This window comes from Chamaea fasciata, unplaced genomic scaffold (assembly GCF_029207755.1).
Source record: "Chamaea fasciata isolate MVZ Bird 193981 ecotype frontalis unplaced genomic scaffold, bChaFas1.0.hap1 SCAF_11, whole genome shotgun sequence".
Lineage (NCBI taxonomy): Eukaryota > Metazoa > Chordata > Aves > Passeriformes > Sylviidae > Chamaea > Chamaea fasciata.
The window spans coordinates 5,962,898-5,986,448 of record NW_027094096.1 but is presented as its reverse complement, the minus strand read 5'-3'; the positions used below and the strand labels follow the sequence as shown (position 1 = coordinate 5,986,448).

The 23,551-nt window shown below is 46.8% G+C and overlaps 1 protein-coding gene across 2 annotated transcripts; it reads left to right on the top strand.

The window, feature by feature from the left end:
* Positions 1-218: 218 nt before the first annotated feature.
* PCCB (propionyl-CoA carboxylase subunit beta) lies at positions 219-22,262 on the top strand. 2 transcript variants are annotated; one of them, XM_066194138.1, is made up of 15 exons: positions 219-396; positions 2,041-2,160; positions 4,434-4,502; positions 5,579-5,635; positions 7,649-7,762; positions 9,176-9,286; positions 9,596-9,704; positions 10,627-10,747; positions 14,360-14,441; positions 15,856-15,979; positions 17,232-17,339; positions 19,685-19,785; positions 20,949-21,047; positions 21,243-21,336; positions 21,992-22,262. In XM_066194138.1, the coding sequence occupies exons 1-15, from the start codon at positions 238-240 to the stop codon at positions 22,111-22,113; spliced, it is 1,590 nt and encodes a 529-aa protein (XP_066050235.1). In that variant the 5' UTR covers positions 219-237; the 3' UTR covers positions 22,114-22,262. The 2 variants fall into 2 exon arrangements, with proteins under 2 accessions (XP_066050235.1, XP_066050236.1); XM_066194139.1 differs by lacking the exon at positions 7,649-7,762.
* Positions 22,263-23,551: the final 1,289 nt, after the last annotated feature.

Sequence of the window (23,551 nt, the reverse complement as noted above, 5' to 3'; positions counted from 1 at the left end):
GCGCAAAGACAACAGCGATGAACAACCCGGCCGCGGAGGGCTGTGCTCAGGCAGCGGCCCTGCCCGGGCGTCCCGGAGCCGTGTGTCCCGGAGCCGTGTGTCCCGGAGCCGTGTGTCCCGGAGCCGTGTGTCCCGGAGCCGTGTGTCCCGCAGCGCCCCGCCGTAGCCGGGACACCCGGGCGGCGCAGCGGGGCCGGGGCCGGGCCCGGGGCGGGCGCGCAGGCGCAGCGCCGGGACATGGCGGCCGTGCGGGTACTGCGGCGGGCGGCGGGGCTGTGCCGGGGCCGCGCCGCCTCGGGGGCCCGCCCGGCCCCCGTGCCCCAGCGCATCGAGGAGAAGCGCCGCGCCGCGCTGCTCGGCGGCGGCCAGGCCCGCATCGACGCCCAGCACAAGCGGGTGAGCCCAGCGCGGGTGGCCGGCGGGGACAAAGCCCCGTCCCGCTGCCGCCGGGCGCACGCTGGCCGGGGAGGGCGGGCCGTGCACCGCGGGGCTCCTCTCGGCCCTGGGGACTCGCGGCTTCGCGTGGCGCCCGCAGATGCCCCTTTGCGGGGAGCTTTCCTCAAGCTGCGCTAAAGACTGCGTTGCCTGTTACTCTGGGTAGAAGAAAGAACAATTGCTTTACTAATTCCTTTACCTCAGAGTGCTCACCGAGGTTGGCTGTAATATGTATGAGAGGTAATGTAGACAGAAGTTGCATCTTCTGCCTGTCAATGTGATGGTAAATCAGTTCTAGGTTGCTTAACGCTTCTTAGCATCAGCTTCATCTTCACACCGCTGTTGCGAATTGAAGCTGATCTCTGAGCTGAGAGCAGAGAGTTAGAAGAGTGGAAATAAGGCAGAGGGGAAGACCGGTGGGGGGGATGACAGCAGGTGGGTATTTAGTTTCCTGCCTCTGTCGTTCAGAATGCGGGCAGTGCTGATGGGGGTGACAGCAGAGGTTTCCTGTCTCTGTTTATTGCTTCTTGCCAGGACACCTTTTCAGTGTGGTGCAAGGCCCTGGTGGTACCACGGTGGCTTGTAGGCATCCAGGAGGTGGGAATGGCGATTCCCTTGAAGGCTCCCTCAGTGACCAGTCTGCCTGCCAGCAGCGTCCCTCCCCACTTATACAACACCTGAAGAGAGTTCAGTCTCTGAGTTACATTCAGGACTCTGACACACCAATATACAAGCACTCCTGCATGTCTAGGGCCTCAAACAGCTTATGTTGTATATAAACTAAAACTATGGCTTCCCTTAAGCTTTCCTGCATTTGCTGCTTTTCATGAGCTTTTTGGCCTGCTGGTCAGATGTTCTGTAGAAGCTGAGCTGTGTTACAATGTCATGTTGATGCAGGGTCACATCATGCCCTAAAGGAGACAGCCCTGGTGCCCTGCCCTTTGCAGAGAGATGCTTACCATGGTTGGAAATAACAAGTTTGTTTGGTAGGTTAAGATACAAAGAACTTTGCAGTCATTTTTGACTACATAACACTGAGCAAGGGACATGTATATCTGGTCAGTTGATTCTGTTCTTGGCCCTTACCCTACTTCTGCCCATAACAGTGTCCAGCTGGAAAAAGAACAGAAGGATTTTGTCAGAAGATCTCTGCAGGCTGTCACACTTCCTCTTCCCTCTTATTTACTGCAGTCAAATAATATTTGAGCGTGGTGAATTGAACCCTGAGCTGTTGGGGAGGACTGGTCTAGCTGTGGAAGGGCTTCCTGGTTAAGAATAGAAAAAAGGCCTTTATAGCAGCATTTAAATGTGTAGGCAAAAGTAGCTATGATGCATTTATATCCTGTTGAAGACTGTTTCCTTTCTCCTGTGGTAGTGCTTCTCCAACAGTCAGCCTGCTTTTCAGAGTCTGGCTTGCATTATGTTTGTTTTTGAGGAGGGTAATAACTGCACAGGCTGTTTCCAGTTTTGGGGGCCTGCAGTTGCTTAATGGACCCAGGGTTGCAGATGAAGTGAGGTTTTTCTTGATTAAACTGCATCTGCTGGGGTCAGCAAACAGCCAGAACCACCTGATGGCTCTGTTAATTGTTGCTTGCTCTGTTCCAGGGAAAGCTGACAGCAAGGGAACGAGTTCTGCTGCTGCTGGACCCTGACAGTTTTGATGAATATGACATGTTTGTGGAACACAGATGTACTGACTTTGGGATGGACTCTAGTAAGAATAAGGTAGTTTTATTTCATATAACTTGTTTCAGCGTCCTCTGCTGTGCAGCCAGCCCACAGTTTGAAAATGGGCTCTTCTGCTCACATGTGATTTCAACTATTTGTTTTCTTTGTATGTATAATTTTGTTTTGCTCTAAATTTGCTCTAATTACTCTCAGTTTCCATTTAACAGCTTACGAAGTTTTCTGTTGTCTAAACTTGATACCTTTTTTATAAGGTCACCTGTTTGGTTCAAATACCTTCCTGGGAATTGTCTTAGATTTGCATTTTAAACAGTAGAGGAGGCTGCAGAGCTTTGTTGGTGCAATTTTGTCAGTCACATCAGATATAAGGAACAAATCAGGGTAGATGCTTCTGCTTCCCTACAGGTAGGATTAGAGTTATTGGATGAAACAACTCAGATCCATATTTTTGCCTGCCAAACTACAGTCATAAAATCCTTTAGGGCCTTACAATATGATCTGGATGTTTGGAAGTCCCAGCATTTGTGCTGCTCTGTTGGCCAGTTGCATCCTTCTTTCCAAGGCACTTTCTGGATATCTGGCCCTGTATCCTAAACCAGCATGGTACAGGGAGTTCCACACACACAGGGAAAATCCCTGGCTCCCCAAAGTGTTGCCATAATGTTGATGCCTGATAATGTGCTACCTGGCAAAAGTGTTCTGTAGTTGTTTGGTAGAAGGGACCAGTGAGCTGCTGGGATGTCAGTGGCTGGTGCTGATGCGCCTGTTCACTGTGAATCTTCCTGTAGCCAAAGGCTGTTTGCTGTGGATTGTAGTGTTGGGTGAGGAGCTGCTCTGTGTGTGCTGTGTGCTGCACACAGCGACTGCAACTTCTGTTTGTGCAGAACTTAAACCAGTTCATTGGGTTTCAGTCCTTCAGGTTGGAGGATTGCAGCCCATGGAGCAGGGAGGGGACTGCAGGGTTCCAGCAGGGGCACTGGGAACGGCAGAGGTGAGGGATTTGTTTGTTGTGTCAGACAGGAGGGTGGTGACATTGGATGTTGTGTTAGACAACCTCCCCTCCCAGGGAGTAGCAGAGCAATAATATTTTTTCCTCTATCTTTTTTACTCTGTTCCCCAGCAAACTCAAATCACTGCTGTGTTGCCTCTCACTGAGTTACTCTATGCTGCATCCCACACTGTTGATAACAAATTGCTGTTTCTGAAAATAGGAGTCCTGAGTGGGACAAGAGGGTTAATTTTTCTCTTTGTCCTTCAGAAGTCACCCTTCAGTGAGCTGCAGATTGTGTTTACAGAGCACAGTTTCACAACAGATGACCTAACTGTGGCCACTGAGCTGGAATATTAGTTCAGCATTGAATTTCTCAGAGTCCCTGGAACTTTCTGAGGGTAGGGTAGGACTTGTGCTCACATCGAGGCAACTCTGTGCACTGCTGGGGCTTTTGGGAGTCGCCTGCATGTGGCAGTGGCTGAAGCACAGGTGTGTGCTGCTGTTCTGTGTGCCAGGGGCTGAGAGCAGTGCTGTGTGTGCAGCCTGAGAAAAGGCACCAGACAGGTGTGACCTTCCTCACAACAGAGCACCTGGGCATAAATGGCCCTTAGAGTGGGCCCTGCACCACACACTTCCCTTTTTTCTTTCCTTTTTTTTCCCCCTTTTTTTAATACCAAACAAGAAAAAGCACTCCAGTGCCTAAAATTCCCTTTTTTACTGACAGCCCAGTAAAGTTCCTTTCCTACTGTTGTCTTGAAAGGTTTGTATGTATTTTCCTTTCTAGAAAGTGATACAATATAGACGAAGCACATTTTAAGGCTCACAGGCTCCATTTCCTTGGCCAGTTCTTTCTTCCCTTATTAACAGGGTGCAGAATGGGACAGGTCAAGTTCAAGCATTTGAGTTGTTTGTAATTGTAATTTTGTAACTGTTCAGGGTTGTTTTTTATCCTGTATCAACACCTCAGAGGTTTGTGCACCATGTCCATTTTTTCAAAAACATCAGCTAGTCCTGATAAAAGGTACATCCTGTCTCTGAGGACATGATTTGCCTTAACTCCAGTTGTGCTAAATTTGAAGGGAAACTGCTAAGTTCACTGGTCTTTACCCTAATATATAACAAATGTGTTATTACCTCTAGTTTTCCTTTTCAGGGCTGGGAAAAATCTTTGTGGAGCCCCTAGTGCAAACATGGAAGATGAGACCTCCCAGGAAATCAGTCTTTGCTTTGTCTTAGTAGGAATTAGTGGAAATTCTGGTGGATGCCATTGTTGCTTTGATTTATCTGTTATTTTCAATTACTTTATCTGTTTTTAATGCAGTATCCTGGTGACAGCGTGGTGACTGGCCATGGACGGATCAATGGGAGACTGGCTTATGTTTTCAGTCAGGTAAAGTTTTAAATAGTGGGAACTTACCCTTTGAAGTAAGTTCACAATAGTTCAGTGTGCCCATGTAGCAATGTACCTGTGGGAGGAAGCAGGGCACCCTCAGGCAAGAAGAAGCAAAAAAGCATATAAATAGATAAAATATACTTTCAATGTTAACATATATTTTTCATATTAAAATAAAAGTATTTCAGAGGAAGCATCTTAGGCAGAGAGTTATCTTGGTCACTCACTGTGAAAGAAAGGCTTTCTTTCAGTTCATTAGTCAGTGCTGCTCTGTTCTGGGCCACAAAGTAGCCTTTGTTCCGTTTGCTCTCATGGCCAAAGCAGCTGTTGCTGTGTTACCTTGGAGTGAGGCACACACTCTGCCTTTTTTGTCCTGGGTGTGTGCTCCTTCCAAGGAGAGGCACTGTTACATGGGCCTGAACATGTGGAGAGGAGCCAAACACAAACCTTCATTTTAGAACACAAATAGGGGGCAGTTTTTGTATTAGTAGAATTTATGAGTGCCCCTTCATGAGACACCCCTTCCTTTTTATGTTTAAGACCTTTTTCCCTCCAAGTTGAGCTGCCTCCTGAGATGAGTTGAACCTTTGTGGTTCAACTGTTAGTCAGAGCCATGCTGTCTCTGTGCACACAGCTTTTGGGGCTTCTCTGGGAGTAAGACTCAGTGGGAATGCAGCAGAGAAACTCCCCAGGAGCTGGCTCTGGGCTCTGTTTTTGCCAGTAGGTGTCAATATCCTCTTTTTCTTCTGGATCAGTCCCAGGGCCTGTTAGAGATCTTTCTGCTTAAGCCATTTGGCTGACACAGTCCCTACAGCACCCCAGGAAGAATCACAACTCTTGGACATAACTCCTGGGTCTAGGATGGTGATGGGTGTCCAGGTTTGTATTTCCTCCTTGCAAAGGTGGCTTGGATCCAGCTGGGATGATCTGCAGGCTGCACTGAGGGAGTCAGTTGTTTTGAAGCATAATACCAAATACAGAACACTGTAGGATTGTATTATTTACTGGCAATAATTGACAACATTTTCCTGAAATTATGCTTTCCCTAATCTGAAAATTTGCTTTACCTTCAGGATTTTACTGTATTTGGAGGCAGTTTATCTGGAGCTCATGCCCAGAAGATCTGCAAGGTAATGTGGCACAGGAGAAAACCAAAAAAATTGTCAGGGTCCTTTTTTCAGTCTGCTGTGACAATGACTTTGGAGAAAATGTTTGGTGAGAGACTTTAGTGGGCTCTGGCGTGTGCCAGGCCTCAGAGTGGTGCCTCTGGAAACTTTTTGTGTGAGTGAACTTTTCCAGGTAATGTATGTCTTCTACTTTACTGCAAAGCATGAGAGATTTGCCAAGTACAAATACAAATAAACTACTCATTGTGCACAGGAGAAATGAGGAATGAATTCAGAGAAACTTTTTCCTCTAAACAGTGTGCTGTGAAAGTGTGTAATATTAAAAAAAAGCAAATGTAACAAGTAAATAGCCTGAAGATAAACAGTTTTACAACTTGGAGGTCACTTTAACCCTGAGAGTTTCTCTTATCAGACACTTGTGGCTATTTATTCCTGTTTGTCTGCTTCTCTTGCTAAAAGAGTTGTTGAATCCCAGGACTGGGGAGACAAGAATGCATGAGTGTTGAGTGGTGTGAACTGGGAAATCTTCCTGAATTTTCTTGCCATGGAATCAGAAACAAGATTTTTGGTGCACAAGGCCTTTTATGCTGTGGAAATAACCACTCTTTGGCACAGGCTCCTCAGGAGTGTGTGGGTATAAAACTAGCAAACATGAAGACTTTGGGCTTGATAACAACTATTTGGTTTTACCGCGTCGTGATATCAGGAAGGACTTGAATTACCCTTTCACACTGGAGCTTTGTGGTGTCTGTACTGGGGAGGAATGGAATGATGGGATGCTTTCTGGTGGGTTTTCTTTGACCTCTTATTTCTAAAGCAGCAGGGTCTGATCACAGAACTTGAAAAAATGTGGGTCCTTCCTGGTTGGTGCTTTTCTTGGTGGGCTCCAAAGCTGGAAGGCTCTGGCGGCATCAGTTGTTTTGGGGCTCAGTCTTTGATTTGTGTTTTAAGAAGAACTTGGAAGAGCCTTGAGAAAGAAAGTCCATATATAGGTCCCTGGAAAACAGCAGAATGTCAGTGAATTCTAGGACTGTACAGAGGCAGTTACCACCAGCTCCTGTTCAGGCTGGAGTTTTGGGTCTCCTGAGATACCACTGACTTGAGTGGCACCAAGTGTGGTTTCTGTATTTCTAGGCAATATAAAATTCAAGGTTGATGCTACAAGTACTCTGAAAAATGGGACTGGAATTGTAAATCAATCAAAAGCAAGTTAAAGATTGTCTGAAATAATTTTATAACGATGATTGAAAGAGCAGGGAAAAGCACCTTCAAAATTCAAAATGGGGATTCACTGATGTTTCACAAAAATTTTTTAGGGGCTAAAGCATATCTTGATGTTAAAACAGATCTTAACATAATGTGTCAATGCTGTAGTGTTATGAAAATGGCAAACATTTTACTGGAATTCAATAATCAGGAATATTTTGTGCAAGGAATGTAAGGAATTTAGTCCTCCTACTTAGGGCTCTGTTGTAGTATTGTGTATGATCTTGAGGCAAGTAATCAAAATGATCAGAGCCCTAGAAAACAGGATATGGGACTGAGTTTATGATGCTTAGCCTAGAAACATGAAGAGGAATATGAAGACTGAAGGGAGATTTGAGGTACTTGAATGTTCACAAAAGTAAAGGCCAAGAGTAGCTCTTTGGTCTCCCTTGCTGCTGGGTATCAAGACAAATTGAATGTTTAAATTTCTGGAGAAAAAAATTAATTTAGTCTTCCCAAAGAAGTTCTAAGAAGGGTAGTCAAGCACTGGAATATACAGTTTAGAGAGATTCCACAGCCACCACTGCAACAACCTTTGAAGAGTAGATGAGACATACGTGAGGGAATGTTTGAGGTGCAGCTGAGGCCCCTCATGAACAGGGAGAACTTGTCCCTCTCCTGTGCCTGTGTCACTCACACTGCATTATCCAAATCCGGTGCTGAGTGTGGAGATGCACAGCTGGGATGGCAGATACTTTGGAGGGTTTAGCTTAGCTGGGTCAATACTGAGGAGTCTGTGTTCATCACTAGATCATGGATCAAGCTGCCATGGTTGGAGCACCCGTGATTGGGTTGAATGACTCTGGAGGAGCCCGTATCCAGGAGGGAGTGGAGTCCTTGGCAGGCTATGCAGACATATTTTTGGTGAGTAGGCTGCTGGATGGACAGGGAGCTTGGCAGCCACAAAGGTGGGCAGAACAGGAAGCGTGTGTTTGTAAGTAAATGTTAAAGTTGTTGTTCTGTTTAAGCCAATGGATAAATCAGTGTGTGAAACTCAGACCTTGGTTCTTTTCTTGACTTTGAGCCAATGTACCCATGTCTTAAACAAGGGTGATGCTGAGCTCTGTAAAGCTCTGTGATCCAATGTGTAGTGAGAATGAAAGAACAGGCAATTAGCTTAATTGGAAGCAAACTCCAAGCAACTACTTGGAGTTGAGCAACTTGAAAATTGGTTTACACCAATTTTCAGTTGTTTGCATTGGGATATAATTTCTGTGAGCATTTATCAGTTTGGCACAGGTGGGTACACCATAGTTCAGTGGTTTTTTTGGTTGTGATGCACTATCAGCTTCCCTGTGTCTCTTCTGAAATACAGATATGTTATCAATCCACACAGAAGTTATTTTCAATAGGGTGTGTAAAAGGTGAAAGATTTCCACTGGAGAAAGAGGGACTTAAAGTAAATTAAGCACTGTGCACTGAAAGGAAACTTGGAAAGCTCAGATCAAAAGGAGTGAAGTGCCTGTTCTGTGAAGATGGAGTTAGGGGGGAAAATAAAATAGAGTTTTGGGGCGGCAGGGAAAGAAGGCATGCAAGCCAGAGAGCTTTCTGTTCAAAGAAGTGTGCAGGTCAGTGTTAACCTTACTGGTTGGGGATGTCCAGTGTTGATTGCACTGGTTTTATATTCCTAGAGGATTTTTGTGGTTAATTCAAGAATTTTTCCTCTAGGCACACTGCTGCCATTTTTTCACAGAAATGACATTCTTTTGTATGCCTGCTAAAATACTTTGCATCAAATTGCGTGCACATAACACTGTCCTTTCAGTAGGAAAGCAGGTGGGATGTCAGGTCAGTCAGGTGCTGATAGTTTTTGGAGGATGCAGTCTGGGAGGAGCAGTTACAGAAGTTGTTGTGACCCCGTTGAGCAACAAGCAGTGTAAGTGGTTTTTTGGACAACACACCATCCATGTTGGATGGCAGCCAGTCACCTTTGTGTAAAACTGAAGCCAGTGCAGAAACCTGATTTTAAAAAAATGCCTCCCCTAGTTGGTCAGTAAACTTACTTCTACCTCTGAGCATGGTGTACCTACTCATTCAAATGTCAGGGACATCCACTCCTTCCCACTCCAGGTTCACTGCAGTTTTTGCCCCTGCAGCATCTGTTGAGGTGGCTCATGTTATCTCCTTTGCAGTCATTGCATGATATAGGGAATCAACTGTATGGGAACAGAAAGGAGAAAAACAGAAATAACAAACTTATTTTGGTTCAGTTTGCATCAAGAGAAGAAGACAGGACACACTTCTTTGGTAAAACCAGATTTTTTTTTCCTATTTCAGAGAAATGTTTTGTGTTCTGGTGTCATCCCTCAAATCTCCCTCATCATGGGTCCTTGTGCTGGTGGAGCCGTGTATTCTCCTGCCTTAACTGATTTCACGTTCATGGTGAAGGTAAGGGTGGGTCCTGAGCTGCTGCTGGTGACATTGATCACACACTAAGTGACCGCATGGGGATGGGGATTTTCAGGGATGATCTCCTGCTTTGGATTTTTATTTTGCATGAAAACTTGAGAAAAACTTTCCCAAGTAACTTGTGGACAGTTGCATTTTCAGTGGCTTTTTGATGCAAGGCAGCCTTTTAAAGAAATTTGTCTCTCTGTTCCTATTCTGGGGGAAGTCTCTGGAGGCTGTGGCTGTTCCTTAGGTGCTTTTGCAGCTTGGCTCTGGCATTCACTGTTTCTGCTTCTCCCCTTCCCCCAGGACACATCCTACCTATTCATCACTGGGCCCGATGTGGTGAAGTCTGTCACCAATGAAGATGTCACCCAGGAGCAGCTCGGGGGTGCAAAGACACACACTGCAGTGTCTGGTGAGAGCTGGGGGCTTTACTGAACGTGCTGATTGTGCTCAAAGTAAATGAGAGGAGTTCTGGCTAAACAGCCCATTGGCCAATGCAGATGAGTCTAAGGGACAAAGCTCTGCCTAAGCACGGGATCTGACTCTGCATACGCTCTCCTGCAGCTCCTGTTTAGTAACAGAACACAAAGGAGGGAAAGTGGGAATGTGGGACAGTTCTGGGATTTGGAAGAGAAAGTAGCAAACCCACAAAAGATGCTAGAAGTGGGAAGACTGTCATGCAGCAGGGCTTAGCAAAGTCAGCTTGGGGTGGGGTTTTTTTGTTTGTTATCCAGACATTTGCATGGGTTGAAAGATTCTCAGCAATCCCTTGTTTGCTCACTAATGTGATTGATTGAACTGCTTAACTATAAACCAAGTGGCAGTGTGAGCTGAAGCACTTCTTCCCTTTCTTCCCTTTTTTCCCCTCTGTGAAAACATCTGTGAGTCATGAATCTTCTCAAGACTCACATGATTGTGGGATCTCAAATTCTGTGTGAACCGAGCTGATGATGAACCAAAACCACACACACAGATGCTGCCCAGATCCAGCCCTTTTATAAAAAGCACTTGTAGTCCAGCACTTGGGTGCAGCACAGTAACCTGAACAGAGTTCCAGAAGTCTGGAGTCCAGCTAGGGCTGTGCCAGCTGATAAACCACTTCACATTATTTTAAATGTGGGGTCACCAATCCAGACCTGTTCTGGAGGAAGTCTGATACAGCACATGTTTTCTAGATATTTTTAGCTGCTCAGATTTGGTGGCTTAAGACTCCTGATTGTTAATAGCTCGAGTTTAAAGGGTCTTGCTGTTGCTTGTTTCTATCTTTATTGGTATATAAAGGAAAGGAAAGCTTGCACAAGGATTTCCATGGCTGCTTTACTGTGTCTGTGCAGGAGTTGCCCACAGAGCCTTTGAGAATGACATCGATGCTCTGCTGAACCTCCGTGAGTTCTTTAATTATTTACCCCTGAGCAACCGGGACCCAGCTCCAGTCTGCGAGTGCCATGACCCCAGGTAAGGGAGCCTGCCTGAGCCTGGGGCTCTGAGCACTGCAGTTCATGGCTTCTCTGGCCTAAGGGGCACAGAGACAGGGGGGTTCTGTGCCTGGGATCTTGGCAGGTAATTCTGCATGCTGGTGTGTGAATGTGGGAAGTGTTCCAATATGTGTGTGCTCACTGTTAGGTTTAATTCTGTTTCCTGAAAGGGCTGTTGTCCAGGCTGTGTGCAGAATGTGGGGAAAAGCAATCTCTGTCCAGGTGGGCTGCCCAGTCCCTTGGAACAAGCAAGAGAGGTAGGAAATAGCACAGTGAGTGGCAGTGGGAAGGACTTGCCCTGTTCTGTCAGCTGTGTCTGTTGGACGAGTTCTGCTCATAAGGGTTGGCGGTGGGCAGCCAACAAGGAGGCAGAAAGCTTTGTGTGTTACGTACTTGTCTCAGACTCATTGAGGAGTTGGAAACATAATACAAAAAGGACTTGAGCATTTCAAGAGGGGGAAAATGGCAACTGTCTGGACTTTTATCAGGGAATTTTTCCAGGAGCTGAGAGACAGCCAGAGAGACAGCAAAGGACACTGGGCAGGACTGGAAGGCAAAGAATGTCAGTGGAGTAAAAGTATTTTGACCCAAGCTCCAGTTGCACTCGAAGCTCAGCCCTTTCCCTAGGGACCCCTCAAGAGGCTGTTGCACTCTCGTGCATGGCAGTGGTGCCTGAATATGTTCTTTCAGCTCCTCACATGTATGTGATGTGTCCTGGGGCTCTTCATGTGTGATGATTTTAAACTGTGAGTCTGGAAGGTTATTTTCTCTTCATCCCTCACTGTGCTATTCAGTGTCTGTGTAACAGTTTGTTTGGGGAGGTGCTTTTGGATTGATTTTACAGATCACTGTGCTGGTCCCTGAGATACATGTTTCACTTTTTTCAAAAATAAATTTGCCATTTTCTTTTAGAGAATGGCCAGACAGGTCAATTAATTACTAATCCTAAGTTTTTCTGAGGTAGGTGTTGATTTTTAGGAGTTGATTAAACTGTGCCAGTCTGGTTCTGTTCTCGACTGCTCTGGTTTGATAGTGACAAAACCAAAGCAAATCTCTTGTATTATTTGCTGAGTTAGGGGATTATCTTTGAGGTTATCGTGATCTTTATAAGCATTCAACAGGTTGTACTGGGATAATTGCTCTCTACAGACTTGATTTTGGTATTTTAATTTTACTGTAGAAGCAATGGTCCATTTTTGAAATCAATGTACTTTATAACAGGCAGTTTATTTGTGAGAAGCTGTCAGTTAGGTTGTAGCTACTAAAATATAAGAGATTTGTCTCCCTTAAGAAAAAAAGAACTAATCTTTTACAAGGCATGAGATGTAATAAATGCAATTTGCACTAAGAACTTCAAATTAGTAGCCTTTATACATGTGAAGGCAGATCTATTCGTTAAATTTGTCCGGTTTTATAGCAGCATCTCTAATAGTTCTCCCATTTATGGTCCTAATGCACAGATTGGTATTATTTCATCTGGACATAGTGACATATTAATAGATTCCTTTTGCTTGGGATTGATGTGTTTGGTGCTTACAGCTGCTCCAGTCCCAGTCCATTCCTCTAGAGTAATTGCTTTCTTATTGCATTGTTTTCACACCAAAAAAATTGACACAAATGATGCGAATCAAATGTAACCTATTTGTGCTTTCATTGTGAAGTCCTGGGGCTGTTGGGGGTTGTTTGGTTGGTTTGTTTTTTTCCTCTAGCTAGGCAAGTTCTTTCTGGTGTTGAAAAATGCCAGCCTTGGCTGCTGCAGCTTGTGTTGGTGAGTGTTTGTTGTCAGTGGCCTGGGTTCCAAGGACATACCCAGTTGTCCCTGGTGAGATGTCCCCTGCCTTTGGGAGGTGTCTGATGTATTGCATTTGCTGTATGGCATGGTGGGATTTTTCCTGTCTCTAGGAACTTCTGGAGGAGGTTACTGCCAACTCTTGGTTACCAAATGCAGTTTCACTTCTGTATTGAATGAAAACCAGTGTCCACCTGGAGAGGGTGTCTCCAGCTGTCACAGGCTTTAACAATGAGCAGCAGTTCTGTCCCACTAAGAGAGATCTGTAAGAAACACCTCTTCAGCCCAGTGAGTGCAGCAGCAAGCTCCAGATGTCCTGTGTCTGTACGGACGTTTGAAGGAGATTTTCAAACGTGGTATCCTGGATAATGTCTTCATTTTGCTGGTGGCTGTTCTAATGCTGTAAAAATTTCCTTCAGCAATGTGAATTTATGGGAGCAATAATTTAATTTTTCCACTTCTCTCCTGTGGGGTAGCACAAGTCGCAGGACAGAGCTTGGAGCACATCCGTATCTACTTCACAGACAAGAAAGATTAGAATAATTTTTATCTTGGGGTGTAGTATGTTAAAACCAGTTTAACTTCTTCAGATTAAGGCTCCATTATATCATTTTATGGAAGTGTTTGTATGCAATGTTTGCATTTTTATGGAAAAAGCACTTGGAAGTGTTGCTGTCAGCTTTGTTCTATAAATAACCGTGTCTCTTCCCTTCCCTGCAAGGGGCTGTGCCTGCCTCACCCCGTGTCTGCGGGAGCACTGACAGCCATGGGCTGCACTTCGAACTTTTGTCTGATTTTGTCAAACCACACATCACTTTCTTCAGTTTTAAATTGTGTGTCTAGAGCCCTGTGTTGTCTTATACAAAATGTACTAAATTACGGCATTGTTAAAATACTAATTCAGGAAGAACTCCATAGGAACACCTTTTCTGACAAACAGAGATCAGTATTTTTATGGAATAGCACAAATATAGTACTCCCTGAAACCTTCTCAGTGGTGATTGATAAAAATTGACCCCCCTGCACTGAATCCCCAGACCCAGTGGGTGCCACTTGCCAAGTGTGTCCCTAATGAGGGTAATGTGATCAAAGCTGGGGAACTGATCTTGTCACTGCTGATGGCAGGGCAGGGTCTCTGTTACAGGAAAACTCCACGTGAAAATGTGTCACTGTAAGTGGAGAAATAGCAAAGAGTCGTTAAACACAGCCAGTGAAAGGAAGACACAGAGTGTGGATATGTTTTCCCCACTCTCTGCTTGTTTGGGGACGGGGAAGTGAGCATGGAAAGGTTTCCTGCAGCTCAGCGTTTTCAAAGCCGCGGGTGACAGCGTTGCCAGGGCAGGGAGAGCGTGCTGTTCCTGAGATCCTGGCGTGTGCCGGGGAGCCTCGGGAGAAGGGCTCTGCCTGGCCGGCTGTAGGGCCCGGGCTCTGCTGCTGCCGCCCCTGACCTGCCGAGCGGTCGTGCCAGCAGCCCCGTGTCCCCGGCGGCCCGGCCGTGTCCCCAGAGCCGTGTGTCCCGCGAGCCGGCAGTGCCCCCTGCAGCCCGGCCGCCTCCGGCCGTGTCCCCGCAGCCCCGCCGGGCCGCGCCGCTCAGCGCTCCCCAAGCACACGGGCCTGTGGAAGAGGGGTCTCCTGCAGGAGGCGGCTGCTCAGGCTGCCCGAAGTGAAGAGAACCGGTTCTTATCCCCCTATCTGAGGAGGTTTCCAAAGTTTCTGAGAGGTGGAAATGTTTACTCGAGTTTTTGGTCGTGCTATTCATTTAGTCGTTAACTGTTGTTGCTCACACTTCCTTGCTCTCCACAGTGACCGCCCGGTTCCAGAGCTGGACACCATTGTCCCAAGCGAGTCAACCAAAGCCTATGATATGCTGGATATCATACACTCCGTAAGTCTGACACGGTCCAGATTAAAGATGCTTATGTTACATTCTGGGCCTAAATAATTGACACGAACCAGTAGAATGCCACTGAATATATAGATACTGCTACTTATTTATTTCAGTCTTTATAAGTGACTATTTCCACCTGTGAGGTAGCTGTGAATGGGCAACAAAAACGGCAGGGGGGAAAAAGAGATTTTAGCAGAATCCCAAGATTTGTTTTCAGGACATTTTATGCTGTATACACTACTCTGCAGATGAAAGATGCTGCAATTCAGTTTTTTTCTGGGGTCAGAATCTCCCTTGAGTTCTGTTGCTTGGCCCCTCCCTGCACCCTGATGTTTCTTGGATTCCAGAACTTCTATATAGAGGTAATAAAGTACCCAGAATGCAGAGATTTACCCTTCTCTGTTTATGGTAAGAGACAGTTATTTACATGCACAGTACAAGAAAATACATGTCTGTTTTTTTGAAATGACAAAGTTTGCAACTGGCGGCATTTAGACTCATTTTAGTGGTGAAAGCAAGCTCAGGGTATTTTTAATCCCTGGATTCTTCCACTGTGAATTTCAGTAGGATGTGTAATGAAAGTCAAGGTGGCATGTAATAAAAATCATTAGGTGAATTAGGAGAAAATCCCCAAGCCCTCCCACAGATTTTGGAACGTATTAAGGACAGGAATAACACCACTTTTATACTGCTTACATTTTGCACAACTTTTTTAAGACTGAGGCTAATGAAATGACTGGCACACTGCAGTGTGTACGGGAACAGCTGCCATAAACAGATGGAAGTGGGGAATCCTGCTGGAAGCCCAGGCAGCCATGTGTAGGTGTCGCTACTGCTCCATGGATAATTCTGATCTCCTGGAACGTGTGAGATCTGATCGTGCCTCATGCACCAGGGCTGGCCCTTGGCTGGGCACTGCATTCCCTGGGGCACAGCCAGCACTGACCCTGGGGCAGCAGGGCTGTGCTGGCTGCTCCGAGAGAGAAAGGGCTCTGAGCTTGCCCAGAGAGTTTACATCGGACGTGTCATGGGGAGCTTCTGAGCTCCAGGAAGTACTGTTTTGTCACTGAAAATCGGTCTGTAAGTCTGCTGCTAATTAAGATGAGAGAAAGAAGTTCTTAATATGACTTGCATTTTGTTCTAAGCCAGGAGGAAAGGCTCCCTTCAGTCATAAAGGTGTTCCCTGATGGAATGCCAAACTGACAGTTTTGGTAGTTTTTGTAGGACGAGTTAATTCTTGCAATGAAGGCTGCAAAGACCAAAAGGTTTCCCTCCCTCTCTTTCCTTCAAAATTCTGCAAGTTCTGAACTGTTTTAAAAGTTGTAATACTAAGGTAACTGAGTTTGTGTTTGCCTGTGTATTTATGCACCTTGGGCCTCATAAGGGCTCTGCCTGCCTCTCCCCTTTGCAGATTGTGGATGAGAGGGAATTCTTTGAGATCATGCCGGCCTATGCCAGGAACATTGTGGTTGGATTTGCCAGGATGAACGGACGGACCGTGGGGATCGTGGGCAACCAGCCCAAAGTAGCTTCAGGTTAGAGTCCAGTGTGAGACTGTGCCTTGCCTCTGTCTCTTTCTCTGCATGCTGTCTAAGGTCAGAGCTGTTGTGCTCTGTGCTCATCCACTCATTCTGTGTTTTTCCACCACTTGCTTTGTCTTGAACCTCACTGTAATGCAGCCGTGAGCTGTGAAACAAACTGCAAACCATTTCTTTAGTGGCTCAACAAGGTGATCTTTCCCCTAGGTAATTAAATCAGTGCTACATCCAGCCCAAGAGGAGCAGCAGCTGCACACGGGGTGGGGGGGTGGAAGGGGAGAACATCACCACTCCTTTGGCAGCACCCTGCAAGTAACTTCCTTCCATGGCAGTAAAATCCCTAAAACTCATCTGCAGGGTGAGGGGACTTTATCTCACTGTAGCTGAACAGTGCAAAGCCTTCAGACACACGAGTGTGGAGCTCTTGACCTCACATGGTTTGGATCTGAAGGTACAATGTGCAGCTCTAGCTAAGATCACCCTTCTTAACTGTCCAGGGATTTTGCTTTCTCCCCTTTACTCAGTAATGTCTGCAGTGACCTTTCCCAGTTGGAACATTCTGGTTTACTCCTTGTTTTTAATTCTTGTATCTATTTGTTTGGGAAAAATCAGATGACCCGGAATGGTGTTTCATTCGTTTCATCTCTACAAGATTTGACCATCAAGATACTAGACAGAAGGTTTTAATATAAATTTAATCTTCATTTGGTATTTTAAATTTTGACAGCTCTTTTCAGACAGAGGCTTTGATACAAAATGTGTTTTGTTTTAATATAGTTGTGCATAATATAATTCTGAATGGCACTGAAACAGAACAGAAACACTTTGCAGTGTGTCTACCAGAAATCCTGATCTTTCTCAAAATAATATTGTACTCTTTAATGTTTGTGTTTTTTTAATGGAGAACTCTGTAACCTTTCAATATGACTGCTCTGAAAAATACTAGTGAAGAGAGAGTTGCAGAAAAAAACATTTTAAATTACATGTATGTAATTAAACTGTTACATTTTGGGATATAAAGTCTTTGAACACAGGGGTCAGAAAAATGGAATGAGCCTTTGAGTGTAGCTTGTTCTGTGATCTTAGTTCTAAACCAGGAAAGCTTCATGGCAGATAATCTCCACATTATCTACAGATAAGCTTTTCCTTTAAGAAGACAGTACAACTAAAATAGTGTGATTTTGAGTTGCCTTGAATTACTGCAGATCCCTGGAGTTGCTAACACCTTTTTCTGTGTTCTTAACCTCAGGGTGCTTAGACATAAATTCCTCTGTGAAAGGAGCCCGCTTTGTTCGGTTCTGTGATGCCTTCAACATCCCCCTGATCACGTTTGTGGATGTCCCTGGGTTCCTGCCAGGTATGCCTTACCCCTGGAGCTCAGGTGCACGGTGGTGTTGGTGTGAAGAGCCCATCCCTCCTCCCAGCTGGGACTTGCAGTCTCTCGGGCCACCCTGGGGGCTGCCCTCGGTGTGCCCTGGCTGCCGGACACTGTGGGGCTGGGGGTACAGGGGCAGGTGCCACCTCACCAGAGCAAGGTCTGACCCACCCCCTACCATGCACTGAAGCCCCCAAGATCCCTCAGAGCAGATCCCTTCTCCAGCCTCACTGGGGGGACAGGGTGAAGCTCTGGGGGAGCCGTGTGTTTTCACTGGCATTGATTTGGTTGTACATGCCCCCCGCTGCGTCTCTTTGATGCCCCAAGACACTTCTCGGTGGGAAATGCCCGTGTTTAGAGGTTCATCAGTGAGGAAAGGGCTGTGATGAGCCTGCTTTCAGCACAGGCCCTCTGAGCAGGTAATATTAAAACGACCCATTACAAAACAAGGTTGAGAGAGGACTATAAATGTTACACAATCAAATCTAATGTTAACACTGTTGTATAAACCATAGTTTACCTTAAGGCCCGAGCAGTTCTCAAAGCATCAGAATGTGACTATTCAGCATTCCAATTCCTGCTTTAACACAATGGAGTTGGCACTTTTTAACCAGGAGTTCCTCTCCTTTCTCCCCAGTGTAGGCTCAGCCTCCTCTGATACAGACCAGGCAGTGGCTTGGTGTAAGTGGACACTCCAGAAATCCAGATTTGAGCAATTGCTCAGATTCCAAGAACTATTTCCATGTAGCTAACTCAAAGTAGTGACTTGATATTGCACAATAGAATGTTGGTTTGAAAGCAGATAAATGGAAGAAAAAAAGAAGATAAACATGAAGAGATGAGATCTGAGGTTTGATTATGATCCAAAACCTGTTGTGTTTTAAGGAATTTGGCAAGATTAGCCCATTAGCATTAGAAACAGCAGATTAAGTAACAAATTCTGAGGGTGGCTTCATCATTCCGTCTCCCTGTTCAGTACAGGAGCGAGCACCTGTCACACTGGCTCACAGCAGTGTACAAAGCCTCCCCCAGCATCAGTGACCCAAACACTTGAGTAGGCCCCAGTTTTCACAGGTGTGCACAGAGATGACATTTAAAGTGTTCATAATCTGTAACTGGATAAAAATACGTATTTAGAACAAGGCTGGAACTGAATCTGTGGCCAGAATAGAGTTATGTTGATTGGTCATGGCTGGCAGTGTAAATACTTCAAATACCTGAATGATCTTACACTGGAAACAGTAAGTGACTGGGTACTCTGTTCTAGGTGTGGATTAGAAACAGGCTGTGACTAGAAATGGGGTCTGGGAGTGCTCCCCAACTCCTGGGCCTGGGCTGGGTGTCCCAGCTGGGCTCAGGCTGCCCCTTGGGGATGAACCCCCCTGGCTGTTCTGATTCTTGCTGCAGGAAGGGTCTGTGGGCTTGGCAGGTCCCACTGGCTGCAGGGAAAGGCAAGAACCAGAAATGAAACTCGAGCTGAGAGCAGACATTTGTAAATGGAGGCAGAAATTTTCAGACACTCAACTTACACCTGAGGGGAAACAGTAATGTTAAGGCAGCAAATACACTACCAAGTAAGTTCTTCAATCTCACAAAAGATTTTTTATTTGCATTTAAAAAAATGCATAGAAAACCCTCTTAGAGTATTTGGGATCATCTTATGTGTTAAAAGCTAAAGTCAGGAGGTGAATAAACTGCTAGAAAGTTAATTGTAGAGTTATATCCAGTGGTCTGAAATTCACAGTCCTAAAAATAAATTACTGGGGATTGCTGATTCCAAGTCCAGTCAGGTGAGCCTGTCTTTGGGACAGAAGGGTGTTGAGCATCCTGTCACATGGATGTCTTGCATTCCTGTTTGCTGCCTATGATTATTCTGCAGAAGCACCTGCTGTGGATTTCATGCTCTGTCTTTTAAGGTCCATCATCCTGGGCTGCATTTGAAGGACAACTGGGGTAGGTCCTCAGTATGGTAGAGTAGCCAAGCTGCTTTCTGTGTGTTCTAGATAAGAGGAGGCTTGGAAGATGAGGTTTCTGGAGAAGTGACTAGACTGTTTCCTACTGCCAGTCACATCTGGAGTCTGGAAAATGCTCTACCTGTATTTTGTTCCCAGGAAGGTCCCACCTGCTTAGCTTTATTTCTGTGACCTTCCATACAAACAACTGCTGCTCTGAATTTTGAGTTGCTCAGTATCTTGCGGGGAACACTGCCCGGCATGATCTTCTCCAGGGTGCCAACATGGCTGTGGTGGTGGTCAGGTTTGCTGCTGGTGATGGATGATGGGGTTGTGTGCATTCCCTGGAGTGAAGCAATTCCTTGTCCTTTGCAGGCACGGCTCAGGAGTACGGTGGGATTATACGTCACGGTGCCAAGCTGCTGTTTGCCTTTGCAGAGGCAACTGTGCCTAAGATCACTGTCATCACCAGAAAGGTAAGCTGGCAAATTCCATGGAGAATTTTCCACTTGTGGCAATTTTAGTTAAGCCAAGTCTATCTGTCTGTCCCAGTGGTACTTTGTAGGACTGTAGCATCTCTGTTTTGTCCCGTTTGGTAACGCTTCTTTGTATAACATTACAAGAGGCCACTTCTTCTGTTCCCAGACCACTGCCTCAGTTCCTGCCTGCCTTTTGTCTCTGCACCCCTCTGGAACTGCCACTTCCTGCTCCCTGCTTTCTCTCTGGAGTGCCTTCACTAAAGTACTTCTCCCATGTCACCCAGCCTGTCTCACTAAGGACATAACATCTGTTTGCAGCAATTCTGCTTTCTCCTGTCTTGCCTCCTGAGCCTCCCTCTGCACACCCAGCACTGGCTGCATCTGTCTTCTGCTGTGTCTGCAGGATGAACACTCATGTGGCTTCTTTTCCTCCCCAGACTTCTGCTGTGCTCTACCTCACCTTCCTTTCTCCATAAGGTACACGACACCCTATGCCATAAGCTCTGGGGCTAGCACCTTACAGCCTTAGTTAGCCTTCTCCTTGCTGCTCTGCCCCTCCTGCTCATTTTTCTGATATGCTTTTGGCTTATCGTGGCAAAAATAAAAAAGAACTTTCTGTTCCTTTGCCTTCTCTGATTGTTCTGAGTATTTCCATGCAGTTCTTGTCAATCTTGCAGCCTTGCTGCACAGCTCAGTAGTGCCCTGACAGGGACTGCACTGCAGTTTGCTCTGCAGTCCTGCAGTATCTGTTCATCACTGCTGTCTGGAGCATTTCCAGTTCCAGAGTGGAGCACTGCAGAGCCTGAGTGCTGCATTCCCTGGCCAGGAAATTCCAGAAGCACACTCTCTGGTTGGTTTGTGTGCATGTGCAGGGTGCAAGTCGAGGCTTGCTGGTCTGGATACACACTGACCCCTCCCTGCCTGCCTTGCAGAATGGGCTTGGTTACCACCAGCAGCCCCTTCCTTGCTCTTTTGGGGCTCTAGTTGAAGTGATGTCTAGTCCTAGGAGATCGCTGCCACAATGTGGAGATGCTCATGCTCTCCTTCAGGTAGAATCCAGCCCCAGCTGCTTGTCTCTGGACTAGGAAAGGCTGCAGGAGCAATGCAGGCTGTTGCTGCTGCAAGGCCACCCCTGGAGTGGATGCTGGTTTGTGTTACAGGCCTACGGGGGCGCCTACGACGTGATGAGCTCCAAGCACTTACGGGGGGACGTGAATTACGCCTGGCCCACGGCCGAGGTGGCCGTGATGGGAGCCAAGGTGAGTCCAGCCCTTCTCCCTGGGGTGCAGCAGTGCCCTGCAGCAGCACCAGTGCCATGGCGGCACCCTGGGGTGTCCTGGTGCTGCTGGCACAGGGATGCTCCCAAACCCTCACCTGGGGGGCACGGCTGTGAGGTGGGAGAGGGCGAGCAGGGCAGAGGGCTGAGGCGCTGTCACTGACCCTTCTGTTCCCAGGGCGCTGTCCAGATCATCTTCAGGGGAAAGGAGGCGGATGCAGAGGAGGAGTACGTGGAGAAGTTTGCAAACCCCTTCCCTGCTGCCATGAGAGGTATGGTTGTCTCCCACACTGTGTCCCATTTGGTTTGCCATTGCATGGAGATAAAGTTGTGCTGTTGAGTAAACCTTTTGCTAACAAGTAAGTTACATAGGTAATATACTTGTATCTGAGTTAGAAAGGTGATGCTTAACCACAGCCTGTGCATGTGGACAACATCTGGACACAGGACACGTCTTCAGCTGCAGAGAGCCTGGTGAAAAGTGGGGACCACTCTGCAAAGTGCATTTCAGTTGTGTAGGTGGTAGACAGGGTCTCAAAATTCAGCCGTTTCCTTTATAGCACAGGTGCTTTGACAGTCTGGTATTCAGCCCTAGATGCAAAGCAGTGGCCTGAAGAAAGAGTAGGGCCCAGTTCAGGTATGTTCTCCAGAACTCTCAGGAGCAAGTTTTTCCACTATTTTTACTTCCAGTTTTGGAGCAGTAACTGTGCTCTGAAAGGCAAGTTATATTCAAAATTTAAAAAATTACTCAGGAATCTTTCCTTCTTGGGCTATTTTAAATTTAGTTAATTTATAACTTATGAACTAATTTATTCCGAGCATTGTTTTGGTTTTGCTAACTTATGGGTTAGCCTAGATACAGAAGGCTGGGAGGCAAACACTTCAGGGTTGGTCAGGTTGAGGTTCTTTTGTTTAAATCTTTTGCAGGCTTTGTTGATGACATCATCCAGCCTTCGACCACCCGCACACGCATCTGCCATGACCTCGATGTACTGGCCAGTAAATCCCAGTCCAGTCCTTGGAAGAAACATGCCAACATCCCACTGTGAGGGTGAGGAGGGGCTGCCTGTGCTGGGAGACACCCTCAATACGAGTTCTGGTTAACTCCCTGGTTAGTGGAGGTCTGTTTGGCAACTGAAACAGTTATTTTCATTTTGATTTTGCCAATAATCATCAATAAATCATAGTATATATTTAATTTGGGGCTCTGACCAGCTTTCCTCTCTAAGCCCTTTCTTGTTGGTTAATACTCAACACACCCTGCTCTGCCTGCTGCAGGTGAGCTGTTACTAATTGCTCAAGGTCAACCATTCCCTTGGCTCCCTCATTCCATAGGCCCTGGGGGTGGCTCAGGCAGGGCTGGGAAGTTGGACCCCTGTGGAGTTCCAGGGTGTTCCACTGGCCCCAGACCTTGGAGTCTGACTCCACTTCCCGCACCACTGACTCAGAGAGTAATATCCTGAGCTTGGGTTCCAGTGCCTGGAGACCAGGCCCTGCTGATCCTGGACTCAGTTGTTCTGTTCCTCTGGTAGTCTGGCCTGTGGCAGTTTTTCCCTGCTGGCTGCAGCAGCTGGGTCTCAGAGCAGAGGTGGGTGGCACAGGGGAGGCACAGCCAGCCCCCTCTTAGGGACAGCAGACGAAACAGGGCAGTTTTGGTGGGACATCAAACCCTCCTCCCTCAGCAGAGGCTGGAACAGAGACCTCCAGAGGTCCCTTCAGCCCCCTTTCTCTGGGATTATTTGGCAGCCTCACCAGGAACCACTGCAGGAAGTGTTACTCTGATCAGCCCTGTGCTCACCTGCTCAGTGGAGGCTGTAACTTCCCTCCAGCCCCAAGGCAGTGAGGAACAGCCACACTTGGGTGCTGCTGCTGCAGCTGCCAGGCACGGGAGGGGCTGCAGTAACCTGGCTGCTGTGAGTAACTCACATTTGTGTGACAGAGCCTCCCTACCTGCACTGCAGCTGCTGCTGCTCACTCCCAGCACCAGCCTGAAGGAGGAGAGGGCTAGGATGGCCGTGTCCCAGGCAGCTTCTCTTCCCAGGAAAGTGCGTGAGTAGAGCAGTGGAGCTTGGAGCCTTTACCTGGGGGGGAAAAAGCAACAGCCTAACATCATCTGAAAGCACAATTTAAAAGGAGCATTTCAAGGAGGAGTCCCAGGTCCCCAGGTTTTTGGATGCATGGGAGGCAGCACCTTCAGGCTGCAGACACACTGTGTGCAGCTGTCCTGGCTGCAGCACATTCAGGGGAGCTGCATGCCCTCCATGTCTGTGCTTCAGCAGGAAAAGGCTCTTGGTGCTGTCCCAGGGAACAGGGGAAGGGAAATGGAAATGTTACTGTGCTGGGTTTCATGGCCATGGTGGGAGTTCTTAGTTAACTGTGAGCAAACTGTAAGGGTTTATAATGCCCAAGATTCTCCAAAAGTACAGCTGGTTTAGAGGCAGAAGTTGTGATAGGTGAAGTGATACATACACAGCTTGCTCACCTTCT